The sequence below is a fragment of the Rhinatrema bivittatum genome, chromosome 3 (genome assembly GCF_901001135.1).
Source record: "Rhinatrema bivittatum chromosome 3, aRhiBiv1.1, whole genome shotgun sequence".
NCBI lineage: Eukaryota > Metazoa > Chordata > Amphibia > Gymnophiona > Rhinatrematidae > Rhinatrema > Rhinatrema bivittatum.
The window spans coordinates 3,306,349-3,326,027 of NC_042617.1; the positions used below are offsets into that span (position 1 = coordinate 3,306,349).

Sequence of the window (19,679 nt, forward strand, 5' to 3'; positions counted from 1 at the left end):
GGTTGAATGGTGAGAGCGTTCTCAGCCAATGCAACAATGGTGGCATATGTCAATCGTCAAGGCTGGATGAAGAGTCAAGGAGCGGCTCTGGAGACCCAGGAATTATTTGTCTGGGTGGAGCAGAACCTACAACGGATTGCGGCATCTCATTGTTGCAGGAGTGGACAATTTAGAGGGGGATTATCTTAGCAGGCAGCAGTTGGACCTGGGGGAATGAGAGTTCGATGGAGGCCTGGGACCTCATCTGGGCCAGATGGGGCAATCTCCAACTGGATTTGATGGCATTGTGCAGCAATGACAAAGCTCAAGGAGATTCTTCAGTCGCAGAAGAAAGTCAATAGCTGAAGGCATCAACACTATGGTTCTTCCATGGCCGATAGGGATCCTGCTGTACATGTTTCCTCTGTAGCCTCTTGTAGAGCAAGTCTTAAGGCGCATAGAGCGACATCCAGGCAGAGTAGTGTTGGCCGGAGTGGTCGCAGTGGCTGTGGCTTGTGGATCTGATTCATCTCACCGTGGATGGGCTCATCAAGTTGGCTTATCTTCAAGGCCTGCTCAGGCAAGGACCTATCTTCTTGGATCGGGTGGATTGCTTTTGTCTCATGGCTTGGCTTTTGAGAGGAGACATTTAAGATCAAAAGGGTACTATGTTGCTCCAGGAATGGAGATCTGCTACAATGCTAACCTGTGTCAGGGTGTGGAGAGTGTTTGAGTCTTGGTATGTAGAGGAAGGTCTGGATACGTTATGGGTGGATGTTCCGCACATCCTGGCCTTTTTTACAGCAAGGTTTGTCTAAGAGTCTCGCCTATAATTTGCCTCGAGTCCAGGTGGCAGCCTTGGGATGCTTTTGGGGAAAGTTGCAAGGAAGGCTATTTCTCAGATGATATACAATTTCTCAAGGGAGCCAAGCATCTGCAACCTCCGGGGCGGAGTATGTGTCCTTGGAACTTAAACTTGGTGTTACATGGTCTATGTGGCCCTCTATTTGAACTGCTGCAGAAGGTGTTTTTGAAGGTATATCTTCTCTGTACCTTCTCCATCGCAACTATATCTCAAAAAAGATATAGTTGCGATGGAGAAGGTACAGAGAAGGGCAACCAAAATGATAAAGGGGATGGAACAGCTCCCCTATGAGGAAAGGCTGAAGAGGTTAGGGCTGTTCAGCTTGGAGAGGAGACGGCTGAGGGGGGATATGATAGAGGTCTTTAAGATCATGAGAGGTCTTGAATGAGTAGATGTGACTCGGTTATTTACACTTTCGAATAATAGAAGGACTAGGGGGCATTCCATGAAGTTAGCAAGTAATACATTTAAGACTAATCGGAGAAAATTCTTTTTCACTCAACACACAATAAAGCTCTGGAATTTGTTGCCAGAGGAGGTGGTTAGTGCAGTTAGTGTAGCTGGGTTCAAAAAAGGTTTGGATAAGTTCTTGGAGGAGAAGTCCATTAATGGCTATTAATCAGTTATACTTAGGGAATAGCCACTGCTATTAATTGCATCAGTAGCATGGGTTCTTCTTAGTGTTTGGGTAATTGCCAGGTTCTTGTGGCCTGGTTTTGGCCTCTTGGAAACAGGATGATGGGCTTGATGGACCCTTGGTCTGACCCAGCATGGCAATTTCTTATGTTCTTATGACTTTATTTTAAAAGCGGTGTTTCTGGTAGCGATTTGTTTGGCCAGAAGGATTTCTGAGCTTCAGGCTTTGTCTTATAGAGAACCATTTCTGCACATTTCAGACTATGATGTGTCTTTGCGGTCAGTACCCTAGTTTTTGTCGAAGGTTATTTCATTTTTCCATCTCAACCCAGACGGTAGAGCTTCTGGCTTTCCCTTAGTTTGGCTGGGGAGGGACAACAGGTGAGGGATCTGTATTTCCTGGTTGTTCATCGGACTCTGTTGCAATATCGTAAGATCACTAATGGCTTCCAGTGGTCAGATAATTTCTTTGTCTTGTTCAGAAGTGCAAAGAAAGGAACTAAGGCTTCTAAAGCCACTATTGCTCGTTGGTTGAAGGAAATTATTTTTTCGACTTATCTCTGTAAGGGCTGGACTGCCCCGGAGGGTTTGCAGACATATTCGACTAGAGCGCAGGCAACCTCTTGGGTGGAGTGTCATTTGGTATCACCACAGGAGATTTGTAGAGTGGCCACTTGGTTGTCTCTTCACACTTTGACCAAGCATAGCTTAGATGTGTGGACGCCGGGGGAGGCGAGTTTTTTAGTGTTCTGTGAGCGGGCTTTTGGGTTCCCGCCCGGTGTAGGGGAACTTGGGTACATTCCACTTGCCTGGACTGATCTGGCACCATCTTGGCATGGGCTGTCCATTGCTCTTACCATGTGACTGGGCCGACCAATGGCATCGGTAGCCCCTGTCACATATTAAGGGCAAAGGACCATCGGCGCCATTTTGATTACTGGCAGCCGACGGCCCAGGAGCAGGAGATCGCTCCCGGGACCCCCGCTGGACCATCAGAGGCTTTTGGCAAGTCTTGGGTGGGGGAGTCAGGAGGGTGGAGGGTTGAAGTTAATTAAATTTGAAGGGTTGGGGTGGGGTTTTGTTTTGTTTTGTTTTTTTTCCCACGAAAGAGAATGATAAAAGTTGCCTGATCCAGGGAGTAGACTGAAATGGCCCTCCCCAGACCCAAAAATGAAACGAGGTAAAAAAAAATTCTATGCACTCCCCTAATTTGCTCCATAAGACGCACAGATGCCCAGGAACAGAATCCTAGGTGCTTCTTATGGAGTGAAAAATACGGTAAGTATTTATTATATTTAAAATGTTTTATAGCCTGCATTATACAATGGAACTTGTTCTAATTGGGTTAGAGTGTAAACATCCACAGCACAATATATCACTTATAAATATGTATTAAAATGAATAAATAATAGTAGTGGTTCCTCTCAAACCCCCTCTTTACTCTGTCTTTCCTGTGTCTCTGTCATCTTCCTTCCCTATCCCTTTCAGTCTCTCTCATATCTCTCCTCCCTGTCCTCCTCAGTCTCTCTCTCTCTCTCAAAAGCTCCCTCTCCTGTCTCCAGTTCCTCTCAACCCTATCTCGCCAGTCTCTTTCAAACCCCTTAGCCCCATCCTGTCCCAACAGTCGCTCTCAGACCCCCCACATCCTGCTGCACAGTCTCTCTACCACACTAATCGTATCTCTCCCTCTCAGCCGCCCTCATTTGTCCCACCCATATCTTTCTTGACCCTCTCAACTTGTCCCGCCACTCTCTCTCTCTCAAACCGCTCACCTCTACTATGTTCCATCAATTCCTTTTATTCAAACCCCCCATCCGTTTGTCCAACCAGTTTTTCTCGCTCAACCCCCTCCCCGAACCTTGGACAGTGTCTTATCTATCCTGTTTTCCCATTTTGGTTTGCAGGTGCTTCCATGATGGCAGGAGAAAGGAGAAATGGGAACCTGTTAGTTCACTTAGGGCCACAGCTGCAGGCGTACCCGGAGGAACTGATTCGCCAGCGCTGCAACCACGAGGGGCACACAGAGTACCTGATTCGCTGGAGCATCTGCAGCCTGGACGAGAAGGTGGGAGAGAATGGGACTACTGCATCCACAGAGAGCAAAGCGGAGCACATCTTGATGTGGATGTCAGCCGAGGAAGTTTATGCGAACTGCCCCACTCTCTTGGGGAAGCGGAAGCCAGAAGGGCAGTGGATGAAGGAGGAGGCAACTCCCAGTGCCTTTCCCGCTCATGTGCCGCTGGACCAGGAGGCACTGCAGGACATGAAAAATGATGTCCGGACCTTGGTACAGCGTGCCACTAAGCAGATGACCCAGAGCAGTGGCCCTGAGTCTTCCATCCTGAACACCATCCATGTGCTCAGTGCCTATGCCAGCATCGGTTCGTTGGCAGGCGTGTTCAGAGAGACTGGGGCCCTGGATTTGCTGATGAAGATGCTGTGTAACGAGGAGAAGCAAATCCGTAGGAGTGCTGGCAAAATGCTGCGGGCGCTGGCATCTCATGATGCAGGTGAGAGAGCTTGCCAGGGCAGGGCAGTGCTGAGAGCATCCTGATCACAAAGCACAGGTGAGGGAGCTTGCCCCCGGGGATGCTGTGAACACGAAACAGGTGAGAGCTGACCGGGGGACTTCCAGTGCTGGAGGTGAGAGCTGCCAAGGAGCGCTGGGAGCGTTGCCGTCACATGACGCAGACGAGAGCTTGCAGGGGGTGCTGAGAGCGCTGGCATCCCACGTCACAGGAGGGAGCTTGCTAGCGGTGGGAAGATGCGCAGGGAAGCACCGGTGGGGAGGGAACGTCAGAACACATCCTTTCAGTTATAGTTTAAATGACGAGCACTTAGGCTGCAATGAGGTGATATGAAATGTTCTTGCCTTGTATACAAAGGTGCAGTCTGTGGGAATCGTGCCTGTCCTGGAAATAGAGGTACAGATTGCCACTGAATGTCCTGCTGTGGGGAGAAAGCAGGCTTAGCAGGAAGAGTTGGAGGGTTTAAATGGTGCAGTTTTTCACATTTATTCCTACAAAATAGCAGAAAATAAAGCTTTTTAGTTAACAAAAATCCTGAACGCATTAAAGCTTGCCACAGGTATGGACTTGTTACATATATACTAACAGTTTTAGTCTGTCATTAACCACTGCCCATAGATAAAGCAGCCAAGAACATGTATGGGTTCATATAAATGAGAATAACTGAGTTTCCCAGTACGTACAGGATCAGTCCAGAGAAGTGGGTTGTGTATCCCTACGGGCAGGTGGAGTCAGAGAACAAAACTTTGGGCACTGCTACATAACGAGAGATGCACACCTGCAGTCCCTCAGCATCTCTCTGACTCCAGCAGATGGTAGAGGTGCCACCTGCAGCGCCTCAGTATTTGACTCCAACGGGTGGTACAGATGCACACCTGCAGTCCCTCAGTATTTCTCTGACTCCAGCCGGTGGTACAGATGCACACCTGCAGTCCCTCAGTATCTCTCTGACTCCAGTGGGTGGTACAGATGCACACCTGCAGTCCCTCAGTATCTCTCTGACTCCAGTGGGTGGTACAGATGCACACCTGCAGTCCTTCAGTATCTCTCTGACTCCAGCAGATGGTAGAGGTGCCACCTGCAGTCCCTCAGTATCTCTCTGACTCCAGCCGGTGGTACAGATGCACACCTGCAGTCCTTCAGTATCTCTCTGACTCCAGCAGATAGTAGAGGTGCCACCTGCAGTCCCTCAGTATCTCTCTGACTCCAGCCGGTGGTACAGATGCACACCTGCAGTCCCTCAGTATCTTTCTGACTCCAGCGGGTGGTACAGATGCACACCTGCAGTCCCTCAGTATCTCTCTGACTCCAGTGGGTGGTACAGATGCACACCTGCAGTCCCTCAGTATTTCTCTGACTCCAGCAGATGGTAGAGGTGCCACCTGCAGTCCCTCAGTATCTCTCTGACTCCAGCCGGTGGTACAGATGCACACCTGCAGTCCCTCAGTATCTCTCTGACTCCAGCGGGTGGTACAGATGCACACCTGCAGTCCCTCAGTATTTCTCTGACTCCAGCCGGTGGTACAGATGCACACCTGCAGTCCCTCAGTATCTCTCTGACTCCAGCGGGTGGTACAGATGCACACCTGCAGTCCCTCAGTATTTCTCTGACTCCAGCCGGTGGTACAGATGCACACCTGCAGTCCCTCAGTATCTCTCTGACTCCAGCCGGTGGTACAGATGCACACCTGCAGTCCCTCAGTATCTCTCTGACTCCAGCCGGTGGTACAGATGCACACCTGCAGTCCCTCAGTATCTCTCTGACTCCAGCGGGTGGTACAGATGCACACCTGCAGTCCCTCAGTATCTCTCTGACTCCAGCCGGTGGTACAGATGCACATCTGCAGTCCCTCAGTATTTCTCTGACTCCAGCCGGTGGTACAGATGCACACCTGCAGTCCCTCAGTATCTCTCTGACTCCAGCCGGTGGTACAGATGCACACCTGCAGTCCCTCAGTATCTCTCTGACTCCAGCCGGTGGTACAGATGCACACCTACAGTCCCTCAGTATCTCTCTGACTCCAGCGGGTGGTACAGATGCACACCTGCAGTCCCTCAGTATCTCTCTGACTCCAGCCGGTGGTACAGATGCACACCTGCAGTCCCTCAGTATCTCTCTGACTCCAGCCGGTGGTACAGATGCACACCTGCAGTCCCTCAGTATCTCTCTGACTCCAGCCGGTGGTACAGATGCACACCTGCAGTCCCTCAGTATTTCTCTGACTCCAGCCGGTGGTACAGATGCACACCTGCAGTCCCTCAGTATTTCTCTGACTCCAGCCGGTGGTACAGATGCACACCTGCAGTCCCTCAGTATCTCTCTGACTCCAGCGGGTGGTACAGATGCACACCTGCAGTCCCTCAGTATTTCTCTGACTCCAGCCGGTGGTACAGATGCACACCTGCAGTCCCTCAGTATCTCTCTGACTCCAGCGGGTGGTACAGATGCACACCTGCAGTCCCTCAGTATTTCTCTGACTCCAGCAGATGGTAGAGGTGCCACCTGCAGTCCCTCAGTATTTCTCTGACTCCAGCCGGTGGTACAGATGCACACCTGCAGTCCCTCAGTATCTCTCTGACTCCAGCCGGTGGTACAGATGCACACCTGCAGTCCCTCAGTATTTCTCTGACTCCAGCGGGTGGTACAGATGCACACCTGCAGTCTGACTACTTTTATTTGATTTTTAGTTCGTATTTTTCTTTTTTCTTTCTCTCAGCTGTGCTTCCTGAGGTGTTAGGCACCTTTGTGGGCCATCCCTCACTGGAAGCCGGGCGTCCGAGGGGTTGGACACCCCTGTCTGTGTTTTGCCCGCAGGTTCTTGGAAGTGAAAGGCCAGGGGCTCCTGGTTACTTAACTCCAAAGCTGATATAGCTGCTCCCTTGTCTACTGCCTTTTTTGTGCTTGTAAATTTAAAAAAAAAAAAGGTAAGAGGAGCTGAGCCGGCGGACATCTTTCCCCTTGAAGTAAGGTGTGGGGTTGCCAGGGCTGTCGATACCAGCCGTTCCTGGAGTAGCGGGTTCCCTCTTAGCCCGGGGCTCCGGGGTGTTTCCAGAGGAGAAGGGTGAGTTGAGCTTTCAGCCCGTGTATTTATTTTGCAGCTTTCGCCGCTTTTTAGCACGGCTGTGACTGGGGGCTGTTTGTTTTATTTTTGGCTCCCACTCCGGAGCGTGTGTTTTTTTACCGGCAGCGGCTTTTCTCCCCGTTTGATTTTTGTCTTCTGCGCCGACGGAGCGCGCGGTTTTTTTGCCGGCAGCAGCCTTTCTCCCCTCACACAGACCGCGTGGCTAAGCAGCCGAGTTAATGGGCCCTCGCACCAAATCACTCGCCTGCCGGGCTTGGGGGGCGCGCGGCCAAGCGCTGAACTCTGCTTCTCTTTGCTCGGCTTGTTCCTCCGGCATGGAGGGCTCGTCGGAGCGGACCGAGCTCCCCTGTGGAGGGGTGGGGGGTGGAACTGCTGTGCACCGCGGGTCAATTGTAGAAGATTCCCTGCCTGTTTTGACCCCGTGGGGGAAGATTTTGCGGGCAATGACACCCCACGTGATTCTGCTGAGGGAGAAGGGGACCTGGAGGATTTTTTCCTGGAATTTATTCAACTTACGCACCAAGCCTTCCTGGCTAGGAGGCAGACGGTGCCAAAGAGACTCGGACCTACAAGGGACCCTGTCGGTGCCTCTGGCGAAGAAGGCTCGCGGCTCGGAGCAGCATCAGCATCCGGGGGATCTCTCTCTTCAGCCTGGGGATTCCCTCCGAGTGCTACAAGACCTGGATCGAGTCCAGATGCTGCGGCAGTCTCGGGGACACCTCCGGTGGTAGACCCGGACCTAACTCCGGATCCAGGGGACGTGAATCCTGATGATCTTGATGGATTGCACCTCCTCCTCCGCTTCTGGTAGCAATGGAGTGCTTCAGGTCGCTCATTTAGAAGCGGGCATTGCCTATGTGGCGGGTGCACTATATGACCTCGTGCGGACAACAGCTAGGAGTATGGTATCAGTGGTGGCGGCGTATCGCTTTCTTGGCTGCCTAATTGGGCAGCGGATTTGTCCTCAAAGTTTTAGCTTTGTAACCTTCTCTTTAAAGGCAAGCTCCTGTTCAGAGATGACCTTGATAAGCTGGTGAAGCTGCTCGGAGAGTCCAAGGGCAGTAGGTTGCCAGAAGATAGATGTTCCAAGAAGGTTTTTCCACCTCGGCCTCGTTTTCAGGACTCTCGCCGGTATAGAGCCCCAGGTATTCTGCGCCTTCTACTTCCAAACAGACTCTGGGACGCCAGCAGTTCTTTTGCAGTGGCCGCCGCTCCAGCAAGGACTCTGGGAACCTCAGTGCCGGAAACAGTAAATTCTTCCAATGAAGCCACGAGCACCCATTCCGTCTTTGAAGCTGTCGGAGGCAGATTATCCAGCTTTTACACAGAATGGGCAACAATCACTTTGGATCTTTGGGTCCTGGCAGTGATCAGAGACTGCTATGCACTGGAGTTCTCATGTCCGGTCCGGGAGGTATTTGTGGAGTCCCACGTGGCCTCGAGCAGCAAGCGCGAGGTGGTCCGGGTGACACTGCAACGACTTCTCGACCTCAACGCTATTGTTACAGTTCCGGAGGTGCAGCAGGGACGGGGCCGGTACTCTGGATACTTTGTGGTCCCCAAGAAGGAAGGCACGTTTTGCCCGATTCTAGATCTGCAGCAGGTGAATTGTTGCCTTCGGGTTCCTTGCTTTTGAATGGAAACATTGCGGATAGTAGTGGCTGCGGTGCGGAAAGGGGAGTTCCTGGCTTCCCTGGACCTCACGGAGGCGTATTTGCATATACCTATCCGACTGAGTCATCAGAGACTTCTGTGCTTCAAAGTGGTTGATTCACGCGAAGTCTCGGGAGGGCTGCGAGAGATCGGTGCACATGGTGATTTTCACCCTAAGGTCACTCAGGTGGGTAATCAATGTGCAGAAGAGTCAATTGGAGCCCGCTCAACAGCTGATTTACCTGAGAGCGCGATTCGATACCTTGCGAGGCAAGGTATTGCTGGCGGCGGACCGCATAACGAAGTTACAAACTCAGATCCATTCCCTCCTTCGGAGGAGCACTCCCACGGTGTGGCACCATTTTCAAGTCCTGGGCTCCGGGCATCCACTTTGGATTTGGTCCCTTGGGCATTCGCTCGCTTACGACCTTTACAACGTGCGCTTTTGTCTCGGTGGAGTCCGGTGTCTGAGCAATTCCTCCTCCCAATGCCTCTGCTCCCGGAGTCCAGAGTCAGTCTGTCATGGTGGCTCTCACGTGACAATTTGGAACGGGGAATGGATTTGGACCCTCAGAATTGGCTGATAATCTCCACCAATCCCTGTCTCTCTGGTTGGGGAGCAGCGTGTGCAGACAAATCTGCCCAGGGGCTCTGGATGGCGACGAAAGGCTCCTGGTCCATAAATCGCCTCGAGACGAGAGCGGTACATTTGGCTCTGCAGCCCTTTCTTCCCTGGATACAGGGCAGGATGATGCGCGTATTCTCCGACAATGCGACAACTGTAGTATACATCAACCAACAGGGCGGGACTCGAAGCCCCGCGGTGGCGCTAGAGGCCCGTCTACTGTTGGCCTGGGCAGAACGACATCTAGGAGGCATTGCAGCGTCGCATGTTGCGGGAGTTTAGAACGTGCAGGCAGATTATCTCAGCAGACAGCAACTGGATCCAGGAGAGTGGAAGTTGTCTCTCTAAACGTGGAATCTCTTTTGTGCCAGATGGGGAGCTCCTCAATTGGATCTGATGGCTGCGCGGGTGAATGCGAAAACAGGGCGTTTCTTCAGCCGTCACCGAGAGCAGGGCTCTGTGGACATCGACACGCTCGTGTGTCCCTGGCCCATGGGAATTCTCCGGTATGCCTTCTCCGTCGCATAGAGCTCCACCCGAGACGTGTGGTTCTGGTGGCGCCGGAGTGGCCACGCCATCCGTGGTTCACGGATCTGGTGCGCCTGGCTCTAGAAGGGCTGCTACAGCTGGCCCATCTGTCACATCTGCTCAGTCAAGGGCCCATATTTTTGGATCGGGAGGATCACTTCTTTCTCGTGGCTTGTTTTTTGCGAGGTGACGTTTACGCTTGAGGGGTTATTCCGAACAGGTCATTTCCACCCTTCTTCAGGCGAGACGTCCGGCCACCTCTATGGCCTATGTGAGAGTCTGGAAGCTTTTTGAGACATGGTGTCATCAGCAGTCTTGCGATCCTTTGACAGCCGAGGTCCCTCGGGTGCTTGATTTTCTGCAGCAGGGTCTCGCTTAAGGGTCTAGCGTTCAATTCCCTTCGTGTATAGGTTGCGGCTCTGGGTGCCTTGAGGAGAACGTTCAATGACTGTTCGCTGGCAGTGCATCCAGATATTGCTCGGTTTCTTAAGGGGGTCAAACATGTCCGCCGGTCTGTGCAATGTGTCCCGATTGGTGTTTGAATCTCGTACAGTGAGTGCTGTGCACCGCCCCATTCGAGCCTATTCGCAGAACGTCCCTGAAAGATCTGACGTTGAGAACAGTGTTTTTGATGGCCATTTGTTTGGCGCATCGGATCTCTGAATTACAGGCATTGTTGTGTCGAGATCCTTTTCTGCGGATTTCCGACGATCGGGTGTCCTTGCACACGGTGCCGTCTTTCGTCCCTAAGGTGGTTTCGGCATTCCACATGAATCAGGCTGTGGAGCTTCCGGGGTTTCCTCATTGGTCCCGAGAGTCTTCTCAGGGCAGAGACCTTCATCTGTTGGACCTGCGGTGCACCTTATTGCATTATCTGGAAGTTACCAATGATTTCCGACGTTCCGATCATTTGTTTGTTCTTTTTGGTGGTCCAAAGAAGGGGGACAAAGCCTCCAAGGCGACCATATCTTGGTGGATTAAAGAAGCCATTTCTTCGGCATACATTGACCGAGGGCGTCCTGTGCCTTGGGGTCTCAGAGCTCATTCCACTAGGGCCCATGCTACTTCCTGGGCAGAGTGTCAACTACTGTCACCTCAGGAAATCTGTAGAGCGGCTGTGTGGTCTTTGCTGCACAATTTCACTAAACATTACCGATTGGATGTTAAAGCTAATGATGAATCATCCTTCGGTGAGAGTGTTCTGCGTGCGGGTCTTTTGGGTTCCTGCCCAGAGTAGGTTGGCTTGGGTACATCCCACTTCTCTGGACTGATCCTGTACGTACTGGGAAAAGAAAATTGGTTCTTACCTGCTAATTTTCGTTCCAGTAGTACTAAGGATCAGTCCAGAGGCCCACCCCTTTCTTCAGATACCGAAAGACTGTCTTGCTCAGAACTTGGTTATAATTTTTCATGAAGGTCATTGCTGCAGATATGATTGAGGGAGCGCTGTTTAGCAGTTGATTCGGTTTGATTGTTCCAGGGGCGTAGGGGTTGGCCGTGTTTTTGGTTGGCTACTACCCTTCGTTCTTTAGTTCTGTTAGTTTGGGCTTGGGTACAAGACAATATTGAGGGACTGCAGGTGGCACTCTCGTATATATGGCAGTGCCCAAGGTTTTTGCTCTCTGACTCCACCTGCTGGTAGGGATACACAACCCACTTCTCTGGACTGATCCTTAGTACTACTGGAATGACAATTAGCAGGTAAGAACCAATTTTCTTATTTATTGGGGAAGAATCCGCAGTCGGTTGTTATGAGAAGGCCCTCATGCGTACTCTGTGCAGGAATATAAACACTCATAACTGCAGGCAGCTTCTATTTCCCAGCCTATCACGCATAAGGCACCTATGGGAGCACAGCAATGTGTCTTACGCATGCATTCTGGTGCAGGCAGGTCCTCCTCTTCCCCACAGTGACCCTAGAGTTTACCCTCCCCAGTCTGAGGGGGAGAGAGAAGAAGGTGAGGGAGGGAGGGAGGCGTTTGGAGGGTGACAGGACTGGAGGGGCATTGGGGTGTGATGGGAGGAAGGGCTGTGGCTTTCTCCATGTCCAGCGCAATCTTCCCTCCTCCCCTACCTCCATCCCCACTCTTCCTTCTTTTCACCTTCCCTTCTTCGTCTCTTCCCCCTCCTCCCTCCATCCTAATCTTCCTCCCTCCCTTATTCCTCAGCCCCTCCTCCTTTTCCCTCCTCTGAGATCTTCAGATCCCTTCCCCTTCCTCTCCAGCCCCAGTCACTAAAATACCTTTCCTCTAATAAAGAATCAACTGAATTTACTGGGCACAGAAATGTCAGAACATTTTATAAACTAAAACAGAAATTATAGTATTTAAATTAGAAATATATGCAAATTTGCCACATAATTATCTCAGAATTTTGAAAAATCAGTCTCAGGAAACTGGGGGCTCTGGATGTAGCCTGCCAGTCTGAGATCAGCCTTGTAGTGGTGGGTCCTCCTGATAATGTGACTCCATCCTTACTACCGTCCCATCTGACCAGCGTTAGCTCCTCTGGCCCACAGTCTCCCTGGCAGTGTCATAAGAACATGCCATACTGGGTCAGACCAAGGGTCCATCAAGCCCAGCATCCTGTTTCCAACAGTGGCCAAACCAGGCCATAAGAACCTGGCAAGTACCCAAAAACTAAGTCTATTCCATGTTACCGTTGCTAGTAATAGCGGTGGTTATTATCTAAGTCAGCTTGAGTAGTAGCAGGTAATGGACTTCTCGTCCAAGAACTTATCCAATCCTTTTTTAAACATAGCTATACTAACTGCACTAACCACATCCTCTGGCAACAAATTCCAGAGTTTAATTGTGCGTTGAGTGAAAAAGAACTTTCTCCGATTAGTTTTAAATGTGCCACATGCTAACTTCATGGAGTGCCCCCTAGTTTTTCTATTATCTGAAAGAGTAAAAAAATGATTCACATCTACCCATTCTAGACCTCTCATGATTTTAAACACCTCTATCATATCCCCCCTCAGCCGTCTCTTCTCCAAGCTGAACAGTCTTATCCTCTTTAGTCTTTCCTCATAGGGGAGCTGTTCCATTCCCCTTATCATTTTGGTTGCCCTTCTCTGTACCTTCTCCATCGCAATTATATCTTTTTTGAGATGCGGCGACCAGAATTGTACACAGTATTCAAGGTGCGGTCTCACCATGGAGCGATACAGAGGCATTATGACACTTTCCGTTTTATTCACCATTCCCTTTCTAATAATTCCCAACATTCTGTTTGCTTTTTTGACTGCCGCAGCACACTGAACTGACGATTTCAATGTGTTATCCACTATGATGTCTTGATCTCTTTCTTGGGTGGTAGCACCTAATATGGAACCTAACATTGTGTAACTATAGCATGGGTTATTTTTCCCTATATGCATCACCTTGCACTTATCCACATTAAATTTCATCTGCCCTGGAGCCCTTTTTAAATATTGTGGTTACATTAGCTATCCTCCAGTCAATGGATGATTTTAATGATAGGTTACAAATTTTTACTAATAGGTCTAAAATTTCATTTTTGAGTTCCTTCAGAACTCTGGGGTGTATACCATCCGGTCTAGGTGATTTACTACTCTTCAGTTTGTCAATCAGGCCTACCACATCTTCTAGGTTCACCGTGATTTGGTTCAGTCCATCTGAATCATTACCCATGAAAACCTTCTCCAGTATAGGTACCTCCCAACATCCTCTTCAGTAAACACCGAAGCAAAGAAATCCTTAATCTTTCCGCGATAGCCTTATCTTCTCTAAATGCCCCTTTAACTCCTCGATCATCTAACGGTCCAACTGACTCCCTCATAGGCTTTCTGCTTCGGATATATTTTAAAATGTTTTTACTGTGAGTTTTTGCCTCTACGGCCAACTTCTTTTCAAATTCTCTCTTAGCCTGTCTTATCAATGTCTTACATTTAACTTGCCACCGTTTATGCATTATCCTATTTTCTTCTGTTGGATCCTTCTTCCAATTTTTGAATGAAGATCTTTTGGCTAAAATAGCTTCTTTCACCTCCCCTTGTAACCATGCCAGTAATCGTTTTGCCTTCTTTCCACCTTTCTTAAATTGTGGAATACATCTGCACTGTGCTTCTAGAATGGTATTTTTTAACAATGACCACGCCTCTTGCACACTTTTTACTTTTGTAGCTGCTCCTTTCAGTTTTTTTCTTACAATTTTTCTCATTTTATCAAAGTTTCCCTTTTGAAAGCTTAGCATGAGAGCCGTGGATTTGCTTACTGTCCCCCTTCCAGTCATTAATTCAAATTTGATCATATTATGATCACTATTGCCAAGCGGCCCCACGACCGTTACCTCTCTCACCAAATCCTGTGCTCCAATGAGAATTAGATCTAAAATTGCTCCCTCTCTCGTCTGTTCCTGAACCAGTTGCTCCATAAAGCCATCATTTATTCCATCCAGGAACTTTATCTCTCTACCGTGTCCCGATGATACATTTACTCAGTCAGTATTGGGGTAATTGAAGTCTCCCATTATAACCGCACTACCAATTTGGTTAGCTTCCCTAATTTCTCTTAGCATTTCACTGTCCGTCTCACCATCTTGACCAGCCACCCAGCTATCTACATTCCTAATAATCAAATCACCAACTATGACGGCTGACCTAACTCTTCCCTCCTGGGCAGTAGGCCTTGGAGAGATATCCTCGGTGCGAAAGGACAATGCATCACTTGGAGAGCAGGTCCTTGCCACAGGATCCTTTCCTGCTGCATCAGGTTGATGCCCTCCAATCATGAGACCACCTTCCTCCAAGGCAGCACCAGGGCTGCCAGTCTGAAGTTGGGACTTGGCTACTATGTCCCTGAAGGTCTCATCTATATACCTCTCTGTCTGCTTCAGCTCCTCCAGGTCTGCCCCTCTAGCCTCCCGAGATCGGACTCGTTCTCTGAGAGCCAGGAGCTCTTTGCATCGCATGCACATGTACAACTTCTCACCGGCAGGTAAAAAATCATGCATGTGACACTCGATGCAAAAGACTGTGGTCTCCTTTTGGAACCACTTTTTTTGAACTTTGATGGTGTTCCTTAATGGGCTGACTCGGGGGTGGGGGGGTGGGGGTTTGCTTGTTTTCTTTGTTAAAGGCCCAATATGTTTTTCTATAAGCACGTATGAAGTAGATGGGGTTGGGGGGGCGGGCTAGAGCTTAATCTGTATAATGTTTGAGATTTTATATGCTGCTCCACCTCTTGATGTACTGTGTAATTTTGTGTGCTTTATTGACATTACAATAAACATATTACAAAAAAAAAAAAGAATGGATGCATCTTTATGCTGCTCATTAAAAGAAGAAAACTCTTCCAATTTCTTCCATAAAAATTCTTGGAACTATTGCTCTCCATAGAGGTATCTGGGAAAATTCCATTGACATTGTAGTGGATGAAAATCTTCAAAATCCATCCACACCGGTGAATGGTCCGATATCTCAATTGGACCAATCTCTGCTTTTTATAGTCTCAAATTTGCTACTGTGCACCAGCTAGCAATCTATACGTGAGTCTTTTCTATGTGCCTGTGATATATGCGTTTATTCCCTTTCAAGTGGTTGTAGGGTCCTCCAAGTATCCACCAAGTCTAAGCTATTACAAACATGTGAAGCCACTTTTGTTACTTTATCCCCTAAAACCTTACAGCCAATTGTTGCGGACACGCCTTGTGGCTATGTATTCCATGGTGAATGCATGTGGGAAAGCCCTGGGAAGGGGCGTAGAGGCATGATTGCTTGCTCCTGTGTGAGTGTGAGTCCCTGGTCCACGAGATAACTCAGAGAGAAGCCCCAAGTGCAAGCTTGGACACAGTTTGACTCATGAAAGAATGGAACCAGAGCAGGGGACTCCTGGTCCGAAGAGTGAAGAGTCAGAGTTCATAGAAGAAGGATTCCCGGAGATTGGACTAGATGAGGACTCCTGGACATGGATGAAGGAGAGGTGTACTCTTGAAGATGAAGACGAGACTCTTGAAGACTATGAAGAGGAACACTCTTGGGTATGAAGAAGAGATGAGGCTCTTGAAGTTAGGGAGTGCTATCCCTCCAGGTGCCCTACACAGCCCAAGGACTGGTCGCGGACCACCTTGTCCGCTGCGCGCCCTACACAACCCGGAGGCTAGGAGCGGGAGGAGCACCAGACGGAGAGGAGTCGGGCAGCACTCGACGAAGTCCAGTGGAGAGATTCCAATCTATCAAACATAGACTGATTGGAGTCCGGGGAATGCCAAGATCTGCTGACGTGTTCTCCAGTATAATGATGTTTAGTGAAGAGGGAGGTATGCAGAGGGCAGTACCTCAGACAAAGCCATCTTGACATTAGGATACCTGGACTGCTGAAGCGAGGGAAAGTACCTCTTGGCGCCAGGCGCTCTGGACGTCTGTAACGAGGGAATGGCCTCTGGACACTGGAAGCTTCTGACATCGGAGAGATGGATGACAGCAGGAATGGGCCTCTGCTTAACGTAGGATCTGAAAGTCTTTATAGAAGAAGATGGACGGACATCAGGATGGAGGACGTCGGAACACCACGATATCTGGGACTCAGAACAGGCGGACTTCTGGACGTCAGGACATCGAGACATAGGAGCATCAGAGACATCTATTAATTAATTAAGTTGACTTATATAATAACCACCGCTATTATTAGCAACGGTAACATGGAATAGACTTAGTTTTGGGGTACTTGCCAGGTTCTTATGGCCTGGATTGGCCACTGTTGGAAACAGGATGCTGGGCTTGATGGACCCTTGGTCTGACCTAGTATGGCATATTCTTATGTTCTTATGTTCTAATAGACGAGGAGTACAGAGGCTTGAGGAAAGGAATCCAGGGCTGGAACATACCACGAGGAAGGTAGACGACAGGGGAGACCTGGACGTCGGACGAAGACATCACAAAGAGAGAAGACTTGAAGACGAAGTCTTCTGGACAGGAGCTTGAAGATAACCACAGTGGAACTCTGAGGATGGAACTCTCTGGAGGATGTTGATCCTGGAGGGTGTTACTCCATCCGAAGGCACTGAAAGAATGAAGCAGTGCCCTTTTATAGGGCAGGAGCAGGAAGAGCCCTGAAGACATCATCTGGGAGGGCTGAAGAGGAACTTCATGCTTTGTCCCTTTAAATAGAGAGAAGAGCCGGGTGGCCAGCCCCTAGAGGGAGCCCTGGAGCACAGGAGGCGGAGCCTAGGCCTGCAGCAGGGTTGGAGCGAAGAGGAAGGCCTGAGGACGTCGGGTAGCGGCTCCTGCCACTGAAGAGAGGTCTCGGTGGCAGCACTCGGGCCATGGAGGAGGGGAATCCCCACAAGGGGATTCCCTCGACGGAGAGGTTCCGGCTGCATCCTAGGCTGCGAAGAGAGGAGGAATCCTGGGCGAGGGGAGTTCTCTCGAAGCAGCATCGGCGCAGGAGGGGGAGGAGAAGACAGCAGGCGGGTTACACAGCCGTGAACAGGAGGGCAGCGTGGTTCGGCGGCAGTCCGGGCCGCGACAAAAAGTGAGGCCCTGTCCGCGGAGCAGCCGCGAGCAGGGGCATAACGCCAATAAAGGGTCAGAGACACAAAATCCCCCCCCCCCCACCCCACTATCAAACAACCCTGTGACTTATCCGCTAAACAGTTTAATCAATTTGGAAAAAAATTAATGCAGGTAAGAATTGTCCATATACATTACAGATTATAATCGACTGGCCAAATGCTATTCCTTCCACAATGAGATATGTACCTTATGGATAAGTTTAAATTCATGTAGCAGTAAATGGAACTTGCTTTCCAATCAGTTTGGCAACCTCAGCTGTCTTGCTAGAAGCCAGGGATGAGTACACTTCTCCCATCCATGCTCCCTTAACTTTCTGATGCTCTTTTTCATCTAATCGTGTTTCCTGCAACATAGCTATTTGTATATGGTGCCTCTGCATTGTCTGCAATATTTTATAGTGTTTGAACGCAGAACCTATACCAGACACATTCCACGTAGCAAACCAGACTGAGGATTGAGCCATAGCTTCAACTCAGTGAAAACCAAAGAACTGTGTTCTAGTCTGACTTCCCCACTTCCTGACCAGAGCTTCCCAGCCTAAGCTCGAGCCTATAGAGCTTGGCAAATTAACTGAACATTCCCCATCAAGTGAATCTCCTATGTGACCCTTACCCCCTGGATCCTAATGCTCCTTTTCTAATTCGTCGCCCATACCTCTCCCTTCTTCCCACATCCATTATTTTCCCCTGTCTCCAACTCCATAGTTCTGTTGGGAGTGCCAGGGGAGAACGTGTGCCTTTGGGTTATGGCACGACCCCTGAGGAGGACTCCGGAGAAGCACCGAGGCAGGTGAGACGATGACTGCCTCCGGGCCACAAGGAAGAGAGCTTGGCGTCGGCGGCACTCCCGCCGCGCAGGGGAGACATGGTCGGTGAGGTGAGAGGCTGCTCGAGGCTAGGCCGCAAACAGAATCGCAACAGTTCCCCTCTCCAAGGGGCGCGACCCATGTTTACATGTGGGAACCCCAACTCCTAGCCTGCAGATTCAGCTACAATGAAAGATTAAACAAAAAAGTTTTCATAATTATCACATTGTCCAGTTCTGCTGCTTCCCAAAACTTTCTTCAACGTATTTTCAGCTCCAATGAACGTCTGCTCTGTTATTAACAAACAACTTATTTATTTTATTTATTTAACAGTTTTATATACCAAAGTTCTGGTAACAAAGTTACTAATCACTTCGGTTTACATTACAACAATAGATTGACAGTATAAAGAATAATGTCTTACAATGAACAGGGTAAAAAGAACTTGGAAAAAAATAAATAATAATAACTTAATAGGAGTAATTATATACAGAGTAGTGGACCGTCCTGGAGATCAAAGCTTAGATATTGAGTTTAAGATTAAGAGAATGCTTGGTTGAACAACCAGGTCTTTAGTCTTTTTTTAAAGGTGGGAGTCGATTGTTCAATTCTAAGGTCTGGTGGAAATGAGTTCCAAAGATTAGGACCAGCAGTGGAAATAGTTCTTTTGCTAAGTGAAGTCTTGAGAGGATGGGCTGTCAGCGTGCCCTTCTGAGCTTGTCTAGTCGGACGAGAGGTGGAGTGAAGCTGAAAAGGGATGGTGAGGGCCATTGGAGTTGAGTTATAGATGGCTTTGTGGATTATTGATAGGGATTTATAGAGGATTCTGTGTTTGATTGGGAGCCAGTGAAGGTTCTTTAAAATGGGAGTAATGTGGTCCCTTTTATTAGATTTGGTTAGGATCCTCGCAGTGGCATTTTGTAACATTTGCAGAGGTTTCAGAGTGTTTGCGGGTAAACCAAGCAGCAAAGAATTACAATAGTCTATCTTCGAGAAAATGATTGCTTGTAATACATATCTGAAGTCTTGGAAGTATAAGAGTGGTCTTAGCCTCTTTAATACTTGAAGTTTAAAGAAGCAGTCTTTTATGGTGTTGTTAATGAAGCTTTTTACCTGCTATTAAGTTCACTTAGAGAATAGCCACTGCCATTAGCAATGGTTACATGGAATAGACTTAGTTTTTGGGTACTTGCCAGGTTCTTAAGGCCTGGATTGGCCACTGTTGGAAACAGGATGCTGGGCTTGATGGACCCTTGGTCTGACCCAGTATGGCATTTTCTTATGTTCTTATGTTTTTTTTGTAGTTTAGTTGATTATCCATGGTGACCCCAAGGTTTCTGACATGAGTGGAAAAGGCCGGAGGAGATAAGTTGTGTGCGTAGGGAGCGGAGTAGTTACCATTTGGGGTGATGAGCAGGAACTCTGATTTGTTGGAATTGA

At 49.1% G+C, this 19,679-nt stretch overlaps 1 protein-coding gene across 1 annotated transcript in view; it reads left to right on the forward strand.

Moving 5' to 3' along the window:
* LOC115086658 (cullin-9-like) overlaps window positions 1-19,679 on the forward strand; it is a 582,584-nt gene that overhangs the window by 31,803 nt on the left and 531,102 nt on the right. The window contains exon 2 of the mRNA XM_029592817.1: window positions 3,385-3,990. Coding sequence (XP_029448677.1) covers window positions 3,393-3,990 — 598 coding nt within the window. The 5' untranslated portion in view covers window positions 3,385-3,392. The remainder of the gene's footprint in view (window positions 1-3,384; window positions 3,991-19,679) is intronic.